Genomic DNA, 24,579 nt, shown 5'->3' on the forward strand with positions numbered 1-24,579 from the left:
TGTAAAAGCTTAATCATTGACACAAAAATGACAGCAAAGGCCTCTCCAAATGCCAGCACTAACATTTTGGTTGTTAGCTATTAGCTATTAGCTACTGCGCTATGCTGAAGAATATACTAAGCTATTATGTACAGTCAGATTATGTAAATTCAAATGCAGTCCACTACCATTTGGAACTTTATATGAGGCTTTTTGTTTTGCAGCCAAGGGGATGCCCTGTCTGAGGAACACTCCAACTAACTATACCTCAACCATAACATAAACAAATACAGCCTCAATTAAAATATGCTCATTAATTAATGAAATTTAAATAAAAACACCAAGCACCCCTGGAACATTACGGGGCATGATCCACCAGAAGTGAAAGCTGTTCTTGTTCCCATAATGCAGTTCAGCCAGGCGAGTGCACACCAGCACTAACGAGTCGCCATGGGGTGGGCACAGCAGAGAGGACACTGGGATTCCTCCTCGAGGTAAGGTTGCCGCGGTGACGTGCCAGAGCCAGTGAGGAGGAGGGGCCGGGGGCCTGTGTTCCAAAAGACCTGGAGACACAGAGAGAGAAAAATAGAAAGAGAGAGACTTTGAGAAGATATGTTTGTTAGAAAAAAGAAAAGTTTAATGTTAATGTATGGTTAAAATAAAGAAGACTGTTTGGTAGGAGCAGGCTCCACTCAGTCTCTTTTTCGTCTTTGAGAGTGCGGGGCCAAACTTATAACTGATAAGATAGAGGAAGAAAACTAAAGAAGGCACCACGCCGAAACACGTCTGTAAAATAAAAAAGGAACCAACACTGTCTGTGTCTACTGTATATGGCAAGGAAGTTTGTTCATGAGCATTCATTACTGCTTTTCTGAAAGCAATGTGGTTGGTGATAACCATCTTAACTGAGAGAGAAAAAATCAAAAAATCCTAGTGCCTCCATTATTTAACGATGGGCATGGCATATGAAATACAGCGCCTATCACTCTGCATTTGATGAATGCAGCGATACCCTAGTGGTCGGTGTGTAGGTGTATTTCTCCCCGCTCTCCGTCCGTGTGACAAACTGCCCACTACCATCTGTTCCAGCATAAGGCTCGATTGCTTGATTACGGATATCGGCCCTGTCTCTGGGGATAGAATTATGATGAGCATCTACTACTGTGCCTTTGGAAAATCTGAGAGCACACCATGTTTATACTCGATGCGATGGAGAGAGAGGGGCGTCATTCATCCTTCACTTTAATGGCACATTCCTCTTTCTCTCTCAGAACTAATTCTCATATACTTATATCATCCTTTGAATCGTGCTGACAGGGGCATTATATAAGGCCCTGTGTGTTCATGAATGAATGTGCTATGTGTGTGTGTGTGTGTGTGTGTGTGTATGTGTGTGTGTGTGTGTGTTAGAGAGAGAGAGAAAGAGAGAAACTGTACAAGGCCATATACTGTATTTCCTTGTCTCTCTCTGCTAGTCTCTGACTATGGCTCTGACTCTGTGGTGATGAGATATCTCTATGGGTTTTTTTTTATGAATTGGTATTCTAGGCACATTTTGGGGGAGACTATGTTAGTGCTTGTTGCTGTGTTATACAGCTTAATAATTGATCATTGGTGGACGCTTTTAGATCACAGCTCAATAGCTGGATTCCCATCCAACATTGTAATATGAATGTTGACTATTCTAAGAGATATCCCTGAGGGGAGATACTTGAAATGCATATAAAATATTCTATGCTGGATAAAAAAAATGAATCTGCTTGAGAGAGGCTGACTAACTCCTGATACTCTTTAGATATGAAGTGACTAAGGTTGATGGAAATGGGTTTATTCACATTTGTTGAGATGCTATTGGTTGTTTCTGTGAAAGCCCTGACAGCTTCAGCTGTTCATCAGAAGAGTGTCCATTTTAATTTTAACACAGCAGATGGAAATGTTCACAAGCTCACATTTATTTTAGCTAACTGAAGGAATGGGCCCATTCTGCATACATTCAAGAGAGAGAAAGAGAGAGATGATGTGAGTGAGAGTGTCTGTTTGTGTGCATGTGTGTTAAGAAACCTAGTACTTCAGCTTTAAAGAAACAAAAGTCAAAAGTTAAGATAAATTAGTGTGAATAGACAATGCATACTACTTTGGAAATCTGGATATACCTGTGTATGGGATAGCATCTCAGGTATAGAATAGAATAGAATAAATCTTTAATGTCCACCAAGGTGGACATTTTTCTTTGGCTCACCAGACATAAAAGACAGGTAGACATACAGCCACAATATCATCTCAGACATATGAGTTGAAATATCATGATATTTGGTATATCTTGATATTGGTATCCAAACATTACTTAATACAACCTTTGCGTTCTGTCTTAATTATAATCTGTATATCACAGGACATGCCATGTGCGGTGAAACCTGTGCCCTGCATGGTCTCCACAGTCAACAAGTTCATCCAAATTAGGCAGGATTCAGAGCACAGGTTATGTTTTTGCACCAAAGGTCAATAGGACAGGGCTCATCTGCTGATTCCAGTGCAGATTTAAACCGCTTACCGTATGGAATTGAAATGACCATTGAGAGGATGGGATAGCCTGGAGTGGCCGGACAAACAGCTCTCAATTTCACCATCAGAGCTGGATTAGTCGGTAATCCAAGGACAAGAGGTCTGAAGATGGTGGTAATTGTAATTAATCTCAAACACATTTGTCTCACTGCAAAGCAATCTGACACTGGGTCTCCCTCCCCTCCTGTCACACACAGTGATGTGCTACTGTATGTGCGACTTCTGATTTAGCTGAAATCTCAATTTTTTCAGTTCAAGAAGCCCATAAGCATTGATAACATGCATGAACTTTAGTTTATATATAAGGTATGTTTATGCTTTTTCTGTTGATTCATTGCAGAGATTAGTGGTCATCTCAACCAACACGATGGATTTCAGTATTTTAAGATCAGTGCTGCAAGATTTCTGTTTTATTTTCTCCCGTATACGCAATCTGTGTGCAGATAGGCTACTTTATGTTGTTAAAATGACCGACACGCTGGTGTGGGTGTGAGATTCCGCATTGCGTTAAAATAGAGTATGGTCAGGCGCCGACTGACGACGTGGAGGAAATTCATCAGGATTCAAAACAGTGCTAAATCATCCGTCATTGGGGGAGAAACGAAAGGGGGCTGGGTCATTTTCTTCCATTTCTCCTTTCTCCTGTTGTACGTGTCATGAATACTACTTTTGGACGAGCCCACTTTTACACACTGGGCGACAGTAGCCTAAACAGTAAAAGAACGATTCGTACCTCAAAATGAGAACAAATTAAATGTCACAACTGGAGCAATTTGGTCATAAATGGTTGCCTCAGTTGTAAAAACATTTAGCCACGTATTGTAACAGTTCACAAAGGACACTCCCCTCTGTAGTTCTTTTATGGATTGGGTTACAGTGTCTCGGTTCAAAAATAGGTTTTCTAATCCCCTCCGTGAAAATGGCTTTTTTTCTAAATATAGCTCGGAAAGAATGGGAGGCGAGCCAACAGCTTGTATCCTCCTTCTCGGTCACTGCCATCCGTGCGGGGATTCCCTGAAGGTCTCTGTGATGTAGCCTGCACTTAGTGGCAAAGGATTTGAATAATGCCCCTGATCAAGGAGTTGCTAGGTGGCCAAATTATTTAACGAGACATAACTTTAATGTAAACATTACATACTGGATACAACTGGTCACGAGTTGTCTGTGTAATTACATGCTTTTTTTGTGTGAAATCACTTACGCTACAATTGTTCCCACTCCTGAAATAGAATTCACGTAGGCTACACAACGCCCTGTAAGGGACTTCCAATGTTGGTTGTCCTAGCAGTAAGTGTTGTAGGGAGCGTCTGAAGGACGAGGATACACAAGGTGGTTTCAGCAATAAAAATGTAGCTCAGGGCACAGGGGATTGTTTTCATGCATTGACATTAGTGACATTCAACACTCATTTCAATGCAGTTTACTGAGTAACTTGGGTTACCTTACATGTCAGGCATTCTCTGCCCTCTTCCTTTGGCAATAGGGTAGGCTATTGGCTACAAAAATATAGCAATATTTTCGTTATACAGTTGTGTTTTGTGTGCTGGAGTAACATATGATTCTATTTTGTAAAGTTGCATCACTGACGATTGATGGAGTTTTTGTTTCTCCAACCATAGAATTAAGGGGTTTCCTTAACATGAGCTGGTAATTCAGACTCAGTTTTAATTAGCTTTACAGATTTAATTCTGAGCAATTTAATTGGCAACCGTATACAGTACATTTAAACCAAAAAGAAACTCCAGTGAAAAAGACAACTCTGAATGCAGTGAAATTCTCGAGAAGGCAACAGCAGGTCATGTAATTTGTGAAGATCATAACAGACATGGTGGATTAATAATTCAACGTTTAATTTTGGCTGCAGTTCAGCCAGTCGGTCCTATACCTTTTCCTCCTCGTTGGTAATCGCCTGCAGTTTCCCTTGACATTCTTTCTTACACAATATTCTTGTCTCCCTCCAAGTGAGGTCATTACTTTTGAATGAGGAGCCAGTCCCCTGAAACCTGAATGGGATGTAACAGACCTGGAGTGTTTGTATCACTCTGCTTTAGCTCATCATTCATTCATCCATTAATTATCCATTAATTATCCACTAATCTATCTATCTATCTATCTATCTATCTATCTGTCTGTGTATTCATTAATCCATCCAAGTACCTATTAATTTATCCATCTATCCGTCACTTATTTATTCACTCACTCATTGATTTATTCATCCACAAGCTATTTTTTATTCTATCCATTCATTACTTCGTCTAATCATCCACCTATTCATTTATGCATTCATTCATACAAAGTTCAGTTCAGTTATTTTAACACTATCTGAGGTCTTCCTGAGGGAGTACCTACACAGTTGAATAATTAGTCAAAATATCCTGCGGGATGAATAAATGTATCTATTTATGAAAATAAGTATGAAATCCGCAGTAAGAACATTAGAAACTGTTTGTGAAGGATTGGAATGGGAGACAGGGAAGCCCAGGCCTGGACACACAGGGTCTGTGACAGCACTCCCATAGAGGTCAGTGAATGTATATGTTACAGTTTTTCTCAGTCGCTTTGGTGCTTTTCTCACATCACTATTAACATTTGCACAGCAGTTAGTGCAATTCTCAAAACAATTAGTGCAAACTGCAAAACCTAGTGGATGACCTGCAAAAGCACGTCACTTGCTCAAAATGGATAGTCCATTCCTCAAAAGCAGGTATTCATGTCAATGAAACTGTCAGTGTCATCAAAATGAGAAGTCTTGACACCATCGTTTATGAACAAGATAGTCAAATGGCTTTGTCATGTTTTCATTATGACAGTTCTCTCAGTGTTTTCCAATGCAAAAAAAGGTCAGAACTCGGTGACACTACCTGAACATGCTCAAGACAACACTATACAGTACTTGTACAGCCATTTGAAAACTACAGTAAAGTTACACATTAGGTGAGTAAGTGAGTACAAGACACTGAATACGTACATTTTTACTGTATGCTCTTTGCAATTCTACAGCATTGTGACAGAATTTGATAACTAGTTCAACAATTTTGTATGTAATGACTCAAGCAATGAAATGAAGACTATTAGGATTATTGGGAACGACTATTCAGCATTCATAAGCAAATGATAATGTTAAAAAACAGCAGAGAATAGTATGAAAGCAACTGATACATGTCCAAAAGTATTTGCAATTTGTTCAGAGGAAGGAGAAATTGCTATGATGTGCACAAATGACTAAATGTTGTGGAGGTTGAACTAATAGTTATGAGAATTTTCATTCTGATCTGAAAAAAGCACCAAAGTGACTGAGAAAAACTGTATATATAGTTATATATATCGATTTGGTATATAGAAGCTTTTTAAGCAATATCTCAGAATAGAAGTGTTGTGTATATCACAATAAATGGGAAAGTGTAGTTCTATCAGATCATCGTTTTCTTCTCCTCATTTTAAGTGAGAAAGCTTGAAGAAAAAAAATATTCCTGTATCAGGTCAGAACAGACTGCAGGCGGAAATTAAATTGGTCCGTGAGCTTGCAGTGCTCTTGAATTCGGCTGCCTCACCTTTTGTCATTCCCATATTTATTTATAGAACAGGTAAGGACCACAAGGACCATCTCAGGTGCCCTGTGCCATTTTCCAAGTGGTCTCAAAGACCAACTATGCACATAGTTTAACTGCTCCAATTACTGTAAGTTGTTAGATCTTCTCAGAGATATGGAAGCCAATGTGTTTATCAGGACTAGTATCTATTCAAGTTCATGTTAAATGACTAAAATAATAATTAGTCTGGCTCTGTGCTTGTTCAACTATTCAGAGCTGTGCAAATTCAAATGTGTTTGTTTTGCTTGTTCCTTCTTTCCTGTAAACAACCACAGATACAGTATGCACACAATGGATCACAGTTTCTTTACACAGTTCATTTATTTATTAAACATAATTGTATAAACATAAAAGCTTCATCATTTTAATATGCATTTTATCATATTATACAGATAATATACACCATTATGTAACAGTGAGGACAAAAAAAGGCCACATGTTAAAACTGAGTCACAACTAGTATTCAAACAGTGTTTTATTTTTTATTGCGCATATAAGTACTTTTACAGCCCATACATATATACATACAGGGTCATAATATACTCTCTATGACAACATCATATGCTCATTTAATTTTTGTTTTACACACTGCTATACATTGAATCACACAGATACTTCATCACCCTTTTTTAAAATAAAAAAAGAACAAAAAAATAAATATCCCAGGTTAGGAACACAGGACAGAAGACACTATTGGAGATTTTGCTGATACCTGTTCAAAACACCCATTTTAATTTTAAAGTTTTTTATTTTCTTGTTTTCATTATTATTAATAATAAATACAATACAAGTGATGGCTATTGACCGAATGTTGCAGCTGGACACACACTGAGACAGTCACAGAGGCCGGTATGGAGATGTGCATTCGGAGTCTGTGTTGCAGTCGGCCTGTCTGAAGCCGTTCACACACATAGGGTATAGGGCATTGCCCAGTTCCTGCAGTTCCATAGTGTCACATAGGACTACAAATCTCCTCATCAGGATACTAATCATGGGTGGGTCCTACTCTGTCTATCGCATACACACACACACACACACACTTCAATGCATAGAACAAGAACACAGATGACCTATTTTCCATACATTATATCTAACCTTGTACTTGTAATAATGTTTTTTTTTTAATGGAGCTATTTCTGAGCGAAAATGACTATAATGGGATCGTAATAGGCTGTTTCTCTACTGGTAGGGAGTGAGCATGACCAGTAAGCCTGTAGCTTTTCCCAGTAGCTCTGTCCATCAAAAAGATTCCAACATTTCAGTCAATAATGTATTTGGCTTTGATGCATGAAAATCCAAAATGGTGAACTAGAGCGGCTTAAAAACTGTTCTCTCTGTGAACTAGAGCTGGATACAGTTTGGATGGATAGCTTTGATATGATGGCATATTTTAGTCCTCCTATGGCTGTTACTAGCGGATGTTTGTTGGTGCATTGCAGTCTTACATGAGGTGGATTTAGTCTTTGCAAAGGCTTTGGGAAGCTCACAGCAGACAAGACAATACACCAATCATACACATAGTAGTTCAAATCAAGCATGGCAGTCGTTGTGACACAGTCCAGTCATATGTAAGTCAATGAAAGCAGAGAATCAATGTCATGACAAATGTAAGATGTTGCATGGCAAATGCCCATCGATTTCCGATCCATTTCCAATGCACGCGATTAAGTCAGTGATTGATGAGCACTTGAACAGCATTTGATAACTGGAGTAATGACTTCAAAGCAAAACAAACTGACAACAACAATCAAAGGAAGATTCTGAACAAAGATTTTGGTACATATTTTTGCCAACAGAACGTTCACTGTACAATCCTGGAAGACTTTGTCTTACATTCGTAAAATGTCTCGTTCTGTATCCAAGGTCTCGAGGAAAATCAAAAGCAGTCCCAAGCATATTTTCCCCTTCACCTCAAATTAGAAGTCTGTCTTTTTTGTCCGGTAGAACAGTGTTTTCAACTATCTATGTGGTATACATGCACATTCTCAGGTCTGAAATTCAGTCCTGTTTAGTATGCAGTCCTAATTGCACAAATAGCTGAAAATGGATAAAATGCTGTGACATAACATGACCTGTAAGTGTAAGGCACTCATATAGGAAACAGAGACAGTGGTACCTCAAGCTTCCACTACTGCCTTGTGCGCAATCCTAGCCACATCACCAAAGATACATGCATTATTGCTTGTCTTACTGATCTACAAAACTGTACCTAAGTTACATTACTATTGGCTATAGTTGCTACTTGGTTATATGACTATTTTGCTTGCAGTCAACCATCGTTTCTTTCTGAAATGGATATAAAAATAGACAGACACCATGAAGTTTATGGAGACAGGTGACAGGTGCAACAAAATGGTACAATTATAGCTTATTCCTTCTTGATCCTCACAGAAATAATTGTTAGCGCATGACAAGACAGTGTGAGTAAATGACACCTGTCTTCAGTGTCATCATCATCATCATCATCAGAAAATATATATGAAAATATATATAGCAATCTTTGTCATGGTCAAAGATTCACCTCTTCCATAATTTCTACATGAGAAACAGATGAGTGAGAAATGTTTGTTTATGACCTATGCATACTTTTTATTTTCTGTCTTATATTTGACGTCAGAGTAGATCTTTGCCAAACCCATAACGTTATATAGCTTTCATCAACCATCTGTTCTGTGTGTGACATGGTGAAGGTGACTGATATGGTGCAGGCTCACTGTTTTGGTCCCACTACGGCAACCAGCTGCCTGCCAGTGCAGCAGAGCAGCTCAAGACTTACGGCCGTCTGAGTACTTGCACTGCGGCACATCACCTCCAGCTCTCCCCGTCCTCTATTGCTCCCAAAATACGGCCACTCCTGGCACACCTGTTTTCTTTCACGCCACACACACCTGTAAGCTCATCTCCCTATCTATCTCCACAAGCAGTATGCTCTGAATCCCCCTCTCAGAAGTACATTGCATTGCAGGGAAAGGGTCTGGAGGGGTGGTGTATCTGTGTGTGTGTGTGTGTGTGTGTGTGAGTGAATGTGTGTGTGTGTGTGTGTGTTGGGGGGTTGCTGACTGTTATTGGGGGTGTGAAATTCAACACAAACTTCAATAGCCTCTCCTGCAACCACACCCCCAAAAAAACACAAAAATCAGTAGGGGAGCTGGGACCCAGGGGTGCACTTGCAACGAGACCACCTGCCTACTCCCCTACAACTGGGTCAGCTAGCTAGCTGGTGGAGCGGCAGCATCGCTTCACAGCCTGCTAATCCAATTTCTCGCCGTTTAAATATAAACCCTCGCGAATGTTTCTGAAGATAGCGGGGGCCTTAAGCTGAGAGAGCAGTTCCATCGGAAACACCTAAGGCTTTTCAGATGGGTTCAGATACCTGTGGAATCCACGCAGCAGGAATGCTCGGCAGGTCTTTAGGGGCCTTTTTGTTCTGCATGACAAACAACGTGCCATCCCTGCTTTTATATGGCCTCTTTTTTGTCGCTCTGCATCTTAAAGGTTGTATCAGCGATTTCAGGCCCAAAAAAAGCCCAAACATAAATGATCACATTCATCTAATCTTTTCTAACGATCCGCTAGCTGTCTGCCCCATAAGCGACCGTCAAAAAAACAAGTCTCTGTAGGCAGCCCAGACTCCGAGATTTGTACACAAAAACAATTGTTATCTTAAGTAGGACATGTCTGTATAGTGTCGCATGCCTGTCATCAGAGCCCTTACCTACAACAGCTCTGCGTCTTATGGACTCTAGAGTGAAATGTTGAGTGTTTATGCATTTGATGTTGACAGAGTAAGTGAGATGCTGATGAGGTAACAAACACCAGAATTATAATAGCTTGCTTGTAGATGCATAGCTAATTACATACATTCAGTCTACATTGAAATTACCTTGCAGAGGACTGAGGGATCTATAGCCAATGAATAGAAACATTTCAATGGCCTAGATGGGGATTGATTGCAACACGAAAATGGTGCTGGTCATGACAGACACTAGGTGCGTATGGACCAAACAGGAGCCCATAGTAGGAGTTATAAAGACCCCCTAAACATGGTTATAGGAACTAATACCCCTGGTTCCATGTGGTGTGAAAAAGGGGTAGTTCCTTCAGAAGTTATAGTCACCATGAAAAGTTACACCCTGTCGAAATGTGTGTGATGACAACTAAGCTTGTAGTGGCTGTTGGTTAGCTAGGCCTAGAATAACTGAAGATTAGGATGTTCTAGTGCTTCTGTCAATGTCATTCTCTGCCACAGTTTTGTTGAACACATTTTTACTCACACATGCATACTCTCTCTCTCTCTCTATTTCTCTTTCTCTCTCTCTCACACACACACACACACATATGCAAATGAAATGAAGAAATCAAACTGATAACCAATCAAAAAATTTATTTATCAAAAATAGATCATAAATGAAAAGAGGAAATGTCCAAATTGATGACAATATTTAGAAAAATTAATTTAAAAAAAAGAAAGAATAAAAGAATAACAATAAAATTAAACAGATGCATCATGCTTCCACAAGGAAGACCTCAGAATCAGTGATGATGAGGGTTTGAAATGGCATGGCTGTTTGGTGCAATTGTACTATTGCTTAAATGCTTTGTCTGTCAACGTTTCCTCTATGTTAACACAGTCATGAGTTGTGCAAGTCAGTGATAGACAGGGTCAGTGATGTTGACATGACCAGGGTATTTATGCCTGGTTTAGCAAATAAAAGATTCAACTTCAGTCTCAGTGTTGGCCAGACCCGCATCCAGGAAACAAGTGCTTCTTACTTACAGGAAAGCTGTTTTGGGATAAAACTCAAGATACTATAGTTTCTAGGGTCTTGAAAAACAAATCACCAAGTCTGGGCCATCAATTGTCTGGAGGCAACGCATCTCCAAAAAGTAAAAGGCTGTTTCCTGAAGCGGTCGAGCCTTCCCCACACATTATTGCAACTTCCCTCATAAATGCATATAAAAATATCACGCACAATAGGCACAGGCTTCTCAATGTCTCTGAAATGATACACTCTTACTCAAATACATCTATATTATATTCACTTATATGAAAAAAAATAAACTTTTCTTTTTTCAACTCAGCCATTGGTGTTTTCATTGATATGCTTTCATCCTATTATTCCTCTCTGCACACAAGTCAAAGGGATTTGAGGAACAAATTGCATAAAACAAGCATTGACCTTTGACCAACTACAACCATTTAGAAATCATACTCATAGTAAGGATATGCAGTATGAACACCATCACCACTGCGATAAAATGCTTACACCACCATTTAAACCAGTGCTTCTTTTTTGAAAGGGGACACGATCAAGCACACTAAATTACTAGTGAGAACCGATTGTTTTCATTCAGGCATTACAGCACAAATACCAGACAATCAGGACAATGAAAAGTGATGGAGAGTGACGAGTTGGACAGGTGGCTTGTTTTGACATCTAAAGCTGTCTGAAGAAGTCTCTCTTTCTTAATTTCTTTCTTTCTTTCTTTTTTTCTTTCTTTCTTTCTTTTCCTTCTCCTCTCTCATTCACCCTGTGTGTTTGTGTGTTTTTCAAAAAAAGCATTCTTTCCAGCTTTCTTTGAATAACGATGGACGTGAGTGGACACTGAGGTAGATGCCTTTGACAACAGATACAGCATTCTGATCCAACTTGTAATATGACACACACACACACACACACACACACACACACACACACACACACACACACACTGACAATCACAGTTGTTGAAGAGACATCATGTCTTCTCTTAGGATGAGAGCCTGCAGCACACTTGCATTTCAAATGAGACAGAAGGGGGTCTGGGGGAGGTCAAAGGGCAAGGTCAAAACAGGAAGCCAATTTACTATCACCACATATTCCCTTCATTAATGTTAACTCTCTTAAAAAGACATGGGGGGAAACATAAAAAGGGGGGGGGGGGGTGAAATCATTAATTTGCAAGAAAAATGCTCTAAATAAAATGAAGGTAATAAACCAATCCCCATGTATACAAAACACACATGGTACTTTAAAAAAATAGAGATTTAACTGCATAAACCTCGCCTGTGAAAACAAGACAAATGATTGATTTAATGATGATATCCATGAGCTCAGTCCTTGTTCCCACAATTTTGACTAATGGTGCCAAAGCAGGTGATGTATAATGAGAAGCATCTAACTTTGTTTGTAATCAATGTTTACATGCCCTATTTTTCAAGCATGCAGTAATATGATTTGGTATAGCACGATATGAAGTGTACATAAACACCCACATAGTCTTGATGTGTACCTACAGTTTCTCACACACGGTCACCTGTCTCTCCTCCGCAAGAGGAGCACGTGTTTTCCCCCAAGACTAAAGTAATCTTGAATGCCTTAATGGTTTCGTAATTAGTGTATGTGATGTATGTGTGTATGTATGGTGTGTTGTGATTCAAGTAACATCCTCGGTACCTTGGGTTCCTGCCCTGCAAGCCGCCTCCGTGCTTGTTTTAGTTTTGTCTTTTTGTCCGTTGCCTCCTATGCTGTCCTGGATATCGGCGGATGATTTTTTTAAAAGAAAAAAGTCTGTAGATCGTGCTCTTCCTCAGCAGAAGTTTAGAGAGGCCTCTGTGTCCGCGAGTCCATCAGCGAAGTCTAGGACAACCGAGGCGTGCATAGACTTCCGAGTGTTCATCTTCTCTCTGTGTGTGTGTGTGTGTTTTCTGTGGCACGCAGAGTACACCTATCGTTTAGAATGACACTCCCCGAGTCCTGCATGTGTATGAGACAGAGAGAGAACGTGAGAGAGAGAGAGAGAGAGAGAGTGAGAGAGAATTAGTGTACAGTCCCGCAGTGAAGAGGTGACAGGAAGGCAAGGGCGGTTGTTCGAGTGCATCTCCCTCCATCCCCCTGTAAACCAAAAGAGAAGAGGGCTGTAGTGTCGACTGGTTAATGCACTAACTGAGACCCAGTGGGGCACCAGATTAAAGTGCTTCTCACTTCGGCTTTACCACCCGTCGCTGCCAAAGGCAACACAGTCCACAATAAGCAGATGCAGATACAGTGACATATTACACTGGCTACAGTTTACATTAGATTTAAGTCAGCGGTTATGTAGCTATAAATATAAGTCAGTGGCTCTGTGGCTATAAATATACAGTAAGTCAGTGGCTATACTATGAAGGTGCAGTATTGTGTCAATGTTCATGTCAGTTTTTTTAAGTCGTTTTTTAATGCTCCCAGATCGTTAAGGCTTTGACATATTGTCTGCACTACACTTTGAATCTACGGATACATATTGCACTAGCACTCTCGTCACTTTCTTTGCGCTGGCTTTGGGTATTTTCTTATGCCTGTCAAATTGCAGAATCACTTCTACTGTATGCTTTCAAGCAAAATGTCTCTGTGCGTCATCCCCAACACTGACCCGTTCCAGAGCATAACCCACTTCTTTCTAATGAGGCATTTCTCAGACATGCTCATAGCAACATTGCTTCTCTTTTTTCCAATGCAATATAGCAAAGAGAACACAGTCCACCATATGAGCAGTTGAGGAATAGGCATTGTCACACTGGTTTATACTGAACTGAAAGGTGCAATGTGTCATTTGTATTGACTAAAAATGACTAAAAAAGCATGCTTCAAGACTCACAATAAGGCAACTGAAAACATAGCAGCACTATAGGCTACAATTACCATTCCATGCTAACAGGCAGGCCTGTTGTTCGTTCTGCTCTCAACATACATGTGTGGCAGGTCATGCACAGTTACTGGGATGCACAGATTAGGGAAACATCCTCTATCATGACGGATCAGACACCAATACTTCCTTGTAGTGCTGACAGTGGGTACAAATTTCCCTCACGGGATCAAAAGAGTAAATATACTATTATTGAAGTCCAGAAACAGGGGTGTGCACTTAACTTAACCTGGTTCCACTGAGAATGCTGCATTTTGGACCCAAACCTTTTTTGAGCAATGGACACACCTCTGGTCTGGCCTGACTGACTTACTCAATGGAAACAGTCCTTCAGAAACCAATGTACTCACTGAAAAACAGCTCTCCTACCGGGACAATAAAATACAAATTCCAGTTACAACTAATACAATTGGTTGCAATAAATTGCAAAATAATGGCCAAGAGGTACAAAGTTGACTGACTGAATTACACACATTTCCCCCTCAAGCCAGAATGATGATGTACAGAAAGGGCCACCGGAAATGCCATCTCATCAGCATTTTCATGTTAATTTGGCTTCAAGAAGCACCCCATTGTTAGAGGTGCAAACAAACGTTTACTTTTCATGACAGCCAGCTGATTCACACACACTGCCCTTATCTGCCTGCTTGCATAGCTAAACAGCTTGTTATTCGGGGCTAGCTGCTAGCTGCTAGCTGCTGGTTGGGAACAGATTGGGGGGGGGTGTTGGTGAGAGGGTGGGGGTGGGAGGCTGCTTTGCTGAGGAGCAGATCTCTCGAGCTCAGTGACACCAAACCGTCACAAGGAATTATGCACAGCGAGCGCGTCGACAACGTCACTTCTCCCCGCCTCGGCCCTCCGCTCCACTCTGCACCACACTGCACCGGGCCACACCGAGCCGCATGGGCGACGGGACAGCAGGAAGGCACCCCCCCTCTCTATTTCCTCCTTTTGCTGGGCCTCCGAGTGAATGTGCCCTTCACACAAAAAAAGCCTCTTTTTACTTGTGATGTGGTGTTGAGGCTCTTAGTATATGCAGAGCTGCTCATGTCCTCAAGCAAGAATGTCTATTTTCTGTCAGTCTCTCAGCTAAGTGTGCATATCTGAGTCTCTGTGTGTGAACATGCCTGCTTGTGTAGACTGAATGATCTGATTTATGCCGCTCAATAAAAAGATGCCACGCTCAATAAAGAGCACAGCGCAATCAAAAATATATATTAAATGTATTTAAAAGAAGCCAGTTTTGCATAGGAATGGCTTTTCCATGTGTTATTTAACCACTCTACAAAACATACATATTTGATCTGACAACGACATAGGGACATTTTTGCCAAAATGTTCCATTTCTGAATTCACAAACATTCTCGGATCTGCTCTTCCCCTACTGAATGCTGCCTGCAACCTATTGTTCATTTCCATTTTGCCTCTCAACAGCTCTCTCGCCTCTCTTTCCCCTCCCTCCCTTGCACACACACACACACACACACAAACAGATGCACACACGCACGCACACACACACGCACACACAAGGACACGCAAACAGTGCTCCAGGCCATCTCTTTACTCTGCAGTGCAATTCCACTGCTGTCTGTCTTCTCAATGCTTTCTTTTGACCACTCACACAGACCTAGACACAAAACACGCACACACACACACACAAAACACACACACACACACACACACACACACACACACACACACATTCTCTATTTGTCTCCCACTCTCTTTCATTCTGTGGCTCTCTGTTTTTCTTTGCCCTTCCTGTACATTGCCAGCTCTCTTAATCTCTCCTTGTCGTTGCCATGTTTTCCACTCAGATGCTGTAAAATCAGCACTAATGGACAGGAGCTGCTGCTTGGCCCATCAACCAGCCAGCCAGCGAAATCAAGACACAATGTGAAACAGCTAACTGTCAGCTTATAGGTGGTGGCCAGAACAAAAATAATAATGGTTTGTTATACAATAAATCGGATCATTTTTAATATTTATTATATATTTATAATACCTGATAGCAGGTGACAGGCGAGCCTTACTTTTGCATTATCGCCTATCATAGCTCTAACTTCAGCTCCAGGTTATTTCCATATTGATCATAAGCAGGGCTCAGGGCCAGGGATGGCGTAACGCAATCCGACACATCATAAAGGACAATGACATTATGTGCCCTGTGTTTGTTTGCAATCGGTTGCCATGGCACAGACTTTGGTCTTTGAAAAAAAAAAACAGAAAAGAGGTGGGGATGGGGGTTGGGGGTGGAAGAAAAGTCCACAAGGGAAGCATGACAGGGGTCAGGAGGAGGTTGTAAATGGGGTTAGGGGTTCTGGAGCCTGTGGAGAAAGTGGGGGGTGTGACAGGGTCCGCTGGTGGGCTGGTGGGTAGGCTGCTGATGGGTCAGGAAGCGAGAGAGATCACGTCACAATAATTCATCAAGCAGAAGTACCCTAAGACCTTGGATTAGGAAGGAATCAGCATATCCCTACCACTTTAAATAACCTGACCTTTGCACAAAGTGAATATGCCAGTGACAAGGAGCCAGAGCCCATGCAGAGAGAACTGGGGTGGGGGTAGCGGGGATGGGTAGGGGGTTGCCACAGGGCACATAGAAGGGACTGGCCGATGCTAACCGATGGGGGGGTCGGGGGGTTTGGGGGGGTTACATAGTGACAAAGTGCTTGCATGTTTCTCTGTGCACCTGTGTGTGATGCTTGCTCCAGTTACCATCGACTAATTTAAGCTCAGAGAGCTCTTCATAACTGCTGAAGCCTTACTTCTGCAGAATGGTCAACAGAACTGAACCTGGATGGCGTGCTGCTATGTGTCTAAATAAACCCACAGCATGTAAACAGACAGGTGTGTTATTCACCATATTGTGACATGGTGAACAGAATACTAAGCCATATTGTTGCTAGATATGGATTATGTAGATAGCCATAGCATAACTATATGCTATACGTTAAAACCTTTACGAGGCCAAGCAAACAGGCTGCATAAATTCAGCCAGTCAGATTAGAAATATTTTACACAAGACTTGTGCGTCATTTATCACCTCCATATGTTCTGAAAACTGAAAGAGAAATGTACTGTTTGATTGCACCATGCACACACTACATATGCATACAGTACATGTGTGTAGCTATGCATGAGCAGCATGACCCTCAGATTGATAGCATGCAGCCCTCTACTGAGCGCGCTCCAAGATTCATGCAGGGATGCGTTGTGGTCCATTATCTGTCCAAGAACCACAGCAGTCGTTCATCATATGCAACACCCCAGGGGAGGGTTCCCATCTGCTTCTGTTGTTTTGCATCAAACAATCACAAGCATGCGCTATGGGCAGAATCAGACAATGCCTCTGATCAATGACTCAGCAGGAATTCCTATGGTGCCATGCGTCTTCCACCATTCGTGTATTTTGTTTGTTTGTTTGATTGTTTGTTTGTTTCATGCGTCAATAGGATGCACAGCTTTTGGAAATTGATTGTAATGTCAGTCATATACAGTACATCTATGAGAACACACAGAGAGAGCAGAGAGATGGGGCAGTGGCTGTTATCTTTAGGGAGGCCTGTCTTCAGAACAGATCCCATCAGCCATGGCAGAGAAAGAGAGAGAGAGAGAGAGAGAGAGAGAGAGAGTAAGGGATGAACTTCTGCTGACTGACAGTGGCCCTTTGCTGTCAACATCAACCTCCTGTTAATCTCTCATAAATATGAATGATGATGGCAAGAGTGTGTTGAGAATGTTGATCACTAAAGGTTCCATTTGATTATCAACCCAGAGCCATAGAAAGATGGACGGCTCTGATGCAACCATTTTAAACAACAGCCAATGTCCATTCTAAATCTTTATGGTATAATTCTGGAATGCCTTGCAGGAAACTCACTACTCAGATGGTTTGAAAACTGTGACCATCCCATCATGGCATATTGAACATTTACAACATGTGCATCAAACAGGCAAAACCAAATCCTTGCTATTTTCCTTGCCATTATTAAACTAACCTGATTTCAGTTGCCTACTATTTCATTAAAATATGGCCTGGTGTGTGCTTTGCATTCCACATTAGCAAGGAAACCTTCATTTTCTTGGCACAAAACAAAATTCTCTGTAGGTCATTATTTCATAACAGTTTCTGACATACCAGCAAGGCAACATGCGCCACCTAGAGGGACTTTGCTATACCGCAAGTTATTTCCACAGGTTCTTGTTATTTTTATGAGGGCTGTTATGCAACATTGGCTCCACGTTAACTATTTAAATTCAGACATTATTTACCTGCAGTCCCATAGGTTTACTGATTGTTATTTTATCAATGAGATTAATGTAGAAGGAAATGTAATAACAGAGCTAATTTCAAATTGATATAAATCCCTCCTCAATAATTGACTGTTATACATACATTAAAATCGTTATGTCGGAAACGCTAACACCATGTGTTAGTCTTCCTCTTCACTGTTTCAAGATATGCAGCCAGTAAGAAACTTAATACAGCAAGAACCTGATGTCTAACCGTTCTCAGGTAAGTAGACACTGCCATCTAGCGTCGAGGAAACCAAATAGTGCACTGCTGTTTTCACCTAGGTGAGAGGCTTTGTCACGACTTCAGGATAATGAGAGGCTAGATATATTTCTGATAATGTCAGTAATACCATAATGTCAGTAGTCAAACAGTGTGCTCTTTTGAGGTGTTGAGAGGGGAACGTACCTTACAGTTTTGCAGGATATGGTGTTTGGGGAAATAATCCACTACACCACTGAAAAACAGGGTTTCAGAATTTGCTCTGTTCCATGACCAGACGTGACTGTTCACTGTCCCTTTCACTGGCAGGCACAGCCGCTTAATCCAACCATGTGGAAGGCTGACTTTGCTCTCCACAAGACTCAGTACCATGTTCAGCGGTATGATTCCTCTCCATGAGCTCACATTGTTACTGAAGGTGAGGGTCTGTGTGATGTCCTTTACATGTACTGGCAGTTGTGGTTTAATCATTTGAAACACATCATGTCTGGGTGCAGGGAAATCAAAATGCCCCTTTACGCAAGGGAAGCGTTATTTGTACCATGTCATTTAGTTTATTATTTAGTGAGACCTATACTGTAATATTGAATATGATAGCAATATTATTTAGGACGAGTAGGCTATATCAAGCCCAGAGCACGGAGGCAGAGCAGACCAGACGCGATTTAGCTGCCAAAAAACAAAAACTGTCTCGTAATCTGATGGAACTTGTTTACATTATCTTTAGTCGGTTTCATAAGCAGCATAATCGAAAGCAATAAACAAGCCCAACAATACAGACGTTCCTTCACGTAGCCTAACTTAAGGCAACAAAATGTATCGTCGATGTTGAAGGATACGGAACAGTCTGGAAGGTTGCTATAGAAACACCTCTGTGTATGAAATCTGCGATTTCTCCTTTATACCATTTGGAGGCGCACTTGGATTTCAAACGTCGCCGTGTTGAAGGAAAAAAAAAAACAGGGCGCACATTCTATCAAGTTTTTTCCTGTCTGTTTTCCACATGCATTTTATGCAAACAGGCTAATGCATTCTTCCTTTACACGTGGGCTTTTACCAAGTCATAGCCAATGGAAACTGTAGATTTTCTATTCAGTTGTATTTGCTTGCACCTGGGGCCAGCTTGATGCCACAACAATATTACAGTAAGATTTCAATAAATTAAGAGCCGTCGCCCAATAATGTATGTAAACGATAGGATACCTCAGCCACAAAGCATAACTATACCAAACAGATTGCATGTCGTCCATGGAATGACATCAATCCTAGGCAAGGTGCAAAAAAAAAAAAAATCTGAACGCCAACAACTAAATTTGGAGGACGATTACAGTAGCTGTGGCATGTTTCCTTGTTGACTGCTGATCACGTTTTAGTGACAGCTGCATTTTGATGGGGATATGCATTGCCCAAAGGGCACATAGCAGTCACTGTGTTCCAATATTACAATGGCATAGATGCTGCCAATTCGGTGCATCTAATATTATGATGTGGCCCCCTACAGTCATAATCATTAGATGTGATCAAGTGATATAGTCGTTATTCTACTCCCTCACGTGACCTTGTACTTTTTGCTCTGAAGATAGTTAGTTAATTAGCTAATTTTACATAAGTAGATAATTTGGTCCTCTCAGTCTGCACCGAATAAACAAATGAAATGTAAACATCTTCCCAAAATTGACATGTAATTTATAAATTAAACATTACTAAGAGTACATTAATAAAGTGCTACAACGCGAGGTTGGGCTTGGTTTGTTGATAATCGTATATTTTCTCATTGTTTTGAGGCTGAGAGAAATGTTTAGCTTGAATCAGACTTCGCGCATTGGATAAAGATGATTGCGTAAAATGGAAGACATTGCGAAATAAAAAGAAAAATTGACACACCACGTTTCAGTCCTCTGTTATGATTTCTTAATAAATAATTCCCTTTGCATTACTGATGCCGGAACAGCTTGAAAATATACTCAGGCCAGAGCGCGGAATGGGGGTGTAGTCAGAAGAGACGCGCGTTTCACTGGGTACCACTGTTGCGCATTTCTACAATCATACATCAGTTAGCTTCCCCGTGTACGCTTTATGGGGACTGCAGTTCGTGTATTTAATTGAATCTGCGTCGTCACTCTCCAGGTAGTCTGATTTGGAGAGTGAAGGCTTGCTGTCACTCTTTTTGAATTCGCCAAACGAGGGCTGCTGTTGACCACATGTTACATGTGTGTACTGGAACTGCTCCTCGTGCTCTGTCTCCCTGTGGTAGAAATAGTTGAAATTGGAGACAATCACAGGGACAGGTAGTGCGATGGTCAGTACACCAGCGATGGCACACAAAGACCCCACAATTTTCCCACCGATGGTGACTGGACACATGTCCCCATAGCCCACGGTGGTCATGGACACCACCGCCCACCAAAACGCATCGGGGATGCTGCTGAACCCCGATTCGGGGTCGTCAGTCTCCGCGAAATACACTGCGCTCGAAAACAGTATGACTCCAATGAAAAGGAAGAATATGAGCAGACCTAGTTCTCGCATGCTCGCCTGCAGGGTCTTCCCAAGAATTTGGAGACCCTTGGAGTGCCTGGAGAGCTTGAAAATCCTGAACACTCGCACCAGGCGAATGACTCGTAGGATGGCCAGGGACATCGCTTGCTGACCGTTTCCTTGGTGCTCAGCAAGCTCCAAACCCAAGGTAATGAAGTAGGGCATAATTGCAACTATGTCGATGGTGTTCATGATATTTTTAAAGAAGGCGGGCTTGCTAGGACACGCGAGAAATCTCACCAGCAGTTCAAAAGAGAACCAAATGATACACAGCGTCTCCACAATAAAGAAGGGGTCTGTGAATGGATTTGGTTTCTTTGCGCTCACAGTCCCATTTATAGAGAGATGGTCCTCAAAGATTTTCCCTTCCTCTCTGAATTCCGGTAGCGTCTCTAAACAAAATATGACAATTGATATCAAAATAACCAAAACTGAAACTATTGCTATACCCCTGGCTGGTCCTGAGCTCTCTGGGTATTCGAACAGAAGCCAGACCTGGCGCTGAAACTCGTTTTCTGGTAGCGGGCGTTCTTCCTCCTTGATGAACCCCTCGTCCTCTTTGAAATTTTCGATCACATCGTCTCCTAATTCGTAAAATTTTATCTCCTCCATGAATATGTCCACGGGGACGTTGACAGGTCTCCGTAGTCTGCCACCAGACTGGTAGTAATAAAGGATGGCATCGAAGCTTGGACGATTTCTGTCAAAGAAGTACTCATTTCTCAGTGGGTCAAAAAAACGCATTCTTTTCCTGGGGTCCCCAAGTAAGGTGGTTGGGAACTGCGCGAGTGTTTTCAGTTGAGTCTCGAAGCGCAGCCCGGAGATGTTGATGACCACCCGTTCACAGCACTCCTGGTCCGCTCTCTCGGGGTCGTAGACATCTTGGGACAGAGCGGCCAGTGCCACAGTCTCATCCAGGTTCTCCCCGGGCACCACTGTCATCTTTCCCCCCCAAGGGTAACGTTACTCGCACCACTGTCCCTGCTCCTTGTCGCTTCCCAGTCCCCCTCTGAAAGCGTGTGTTTTTGTTCTCAAATCCGTGGAAACAAGGCGAGAGGAAGCACTTGTAGAATCGAGAGGTCCGTCTCGTTTTCGCGCCTCTGCTCTCTGTGTCAGTCTCGCCCCGGCGTGCTCGTTGTTTTTGTTAGCATTTTTTCTCACTGGTCATGCACGTTTCTTACCATCACCTTCCCCTCACTGGCAGTCTGGACTATTGGCTGTCACATTCGCTGCATTTTAAGCAGCAATGCCCTCCCCAAGCTGACGTGTGGAGACGCTATCTTGCTGAACTGGACACAGTGCGTTTTCGGTTGTCTCTAACATGACACTAATGACAGTCAACCGGTTGCATCGCAGAAATGTTTTTTCTCTCTAATCAACGTAGGATCCCTCAATCAGAATGTGGTGTTCTTAAGCTTTATTATTATTTTGATATTATTTAGTGAGCGGCGTTTTATATCCAAACAACCACATTTACGCATGTGTTTATATACTTGTTTTCGTCTTTCTATTAGTCATATTTTGGAGATCTTTACATCTTTTTTCTTCCTTTATTGATGTGCCACGTTGGCATGCGTATTGTTTGCCATGCAGGCGAGGCTTTACAACAGTTTGTGTGAGTTCAGTCAACTCAACACATGGTTAATGTAAGAGATTGTTTGCACGTATTTCAAACCTACATCTGCCATTGTCAGTGCCAGTTCTTGACATGTTTCACGATAACCTCTTTTCTCATGCGTTGGCGTGCACTGGTCTTAGTGCCTTTGCTGGTGCAAAAGCTAGCAAAAGCTAGTAGTTGTATAAACTATTCTGTCTTGATGACGATCACATAACTAAATGTTTAATATGCTTTGTAAAAGTGTAAGTTACAATAACAAATGCCCTGCAACGCTACAAAAAGTTCCTCTTGAGCATAGATTCGTAATAGAGAGGAGTTCATGGCGATCCAAAAGGAGAGTTATGGGCAAGTCGAAAAGTATGACGTAAAGACCTAAAATAGCCATATTTCTCTCAGGGCAGCTAGAAGTTCCTTTTCCCATGGAATGCCACAGGGAACAGCTGGAGGAAAAAAAGATAGGGACGGTATAAAAATATCTGATTACATTTTTACCACATGGGGGATATATACTACTTCATTCAGAAAACGGTTTGGATCAGCAGCCCCTTACAAAACTGTTCTGTTTTTCTACACAGTACAGGATTGACAAGAAGCTGATCTAGGCTTGGGAATACTCAGGTTGCATGCTGCTACATTGTATTGCTGGTGTAGGCCGTAACTGTTCTGATGTACACCCACAACAGTGGAATAAAGCAAGTACTTCAAATAAATTATAAACACGTACTCTTCTGTCTTTCCTTTGTGTATCTAAGCCATGAAAACATTGTTTACTTTAGTCTCATGATTGGACTTTATTGCTAACAAAGAAATGCATTTTACTGCTTTGTAAATGATAAACATAGCTGTCTACGACCACATTTATAAAAGCACACCATTTTCCCTTTTGCATGCTACACTGAAGTCTTCTGTTCTCAGACTTGAAGTCACCCTAGAACATTTGCATTTGAGCATCTGTCAGTCTGGAAGGAATTTGGATAGGCTGACACAGCATACCTCATTTCCTGTGTCCGGTGGGCCATGCATGTAACCACTACCTACCCTTACACACACACTCAAGGAGACAGAGAGAGAGAGAGAGAGAGAGAGAGAGAGAGAGAGAGAGGGGGAGGGTGACAGCACAAGAGATTCAGACTGAGACACCCTCACAGTCACAGTCACATTGCATATAAATGCATCCTGGTGAGATCCTCAAATGTCAGACTTTCTCCAATGCTAACATCCCCAACAAATACAACAACCTCTGAAAGGTCTCTCTTTCTCTCTCTCCCTCTCCCTTTCTCTTCCCTCTATCCCTGTGTGACTCAGGCCTAAAGTATGCTGCCATGGTTCTTCTGGGGCTGCTCACCTTAGCTACATACACTGCACTTCCTTAGTGAATTAAAAGTGCAATGGTGTCACCCTGACTAATGACATTTACACTGGTACAGTAGCTATACCTGGCCGTAAACGTCACTGGACGCCGATGGCCTGTTATAGGAGCCCAAGGGGAACACTCAGCACGGATCCTCTCTGTCACCCAGTCCACAGCTGATACTTGTTTTGCCTCACTCGCACCAGTGTCTATCCTTATCTGTCCAGGCATTTATATACAGTGTATATGTGGTATGAAAAGCACTCACACACAAAGCCTTCTGTCTGTCCATCTGTCTGCCTTCACACACACACACACACACACACACACACACACACACATACAAACACACACAAACACACACACACACACACTATCTATTGATCTATCGATCTATCTACTGTATCTATCTATATGTTTCTCCCTCTCTCCCTCAACCGGTCTCTCTCAGGTTTCTTACACACACACACACACACACACACTATCTATATTATCTATCTATATATTTCTCCCTCTCTCCACCCGGTCTCTCAGGTTTCTGACACAAACACACACACACACACAAATAGCAACGGCACCTCGTATATCCCACATTTTAGTGAGCTCTTGGTAAAATTAACCAAGCTCCTTGTTAAGGTCCCAGAGGACCCCAGCGAGAGGCCTGAAACAGTTGCACGGTTTAGTCTGAGTCTGATAGGAAAGCACCAAATCCCCACAGTCTCTCAAGGAACGTGCCCTCCAGATCTGGGTTAATACA

The 24,579-nt window shown here is 41.7% G+C and overlaps 1 protein-coding gene across 5 annotated transcripts; it reads right to left on the reverse strand.

Moving 5' to 3' along the window:
• Positions 1–457: 457 nt before the first annotated feature.
• Positions 458–22,146, reverse strand: LOC125310352 (shaker-related potassium channel tsha2-like). Of its 5 annotated transcripts, none has more exons than XM_048267682.1 (3): positions 18,502–22,146; positions 12,569–13,006; positions 458–542 (listed from the first exon to the last, which is right to left on the reverse strand). In XM_048267682.1, exon 1 carries the CDS (start codon positions 21,793–21,795, stop codon positions 20,359–20,361), a length of 1,437 nt encoding a protein of 478 aa, XP_048123639.1. In that variant the 5' UTR covers positions 21,796–22,146; the 3' UTR covers positions 458–542; positions 12,569–13,006; positions 18,502–20,358. The 5 variants fall into 5 exon arrangements, with proteins under 5 accessions (XP_048123639.1, XP_048123638.1, XP_048123636.1 ...); XM_048267681.1 differs by lacking the exon at positions 458–542 and adding an exon at positions 10,499–11,934; XM_048267679.1 differs by lacking the exon at positions 458–542 and having other exon boundaries at positions 10,499–12,868.
• Between the last annotated feature and the right edge of the window lie 2,433 nt (positions 22,147–24,579).

This window comes from Alosa alosa, chromosome 17 (genome assembly GCF_017589495.1).
Source record: "Alosa alosa isolate M-15738 ecotype Scorff River chromosome 17, AALO_Geno_1.1, whole genome shotgun sequence".
Taxonomy (NCBI): domain Eukaryota; kingdom Metazoa; phylum Chordata; class Actinopteri; order Clupeiformes; family Clupeidae; genus Alosa; species Alosa alosa.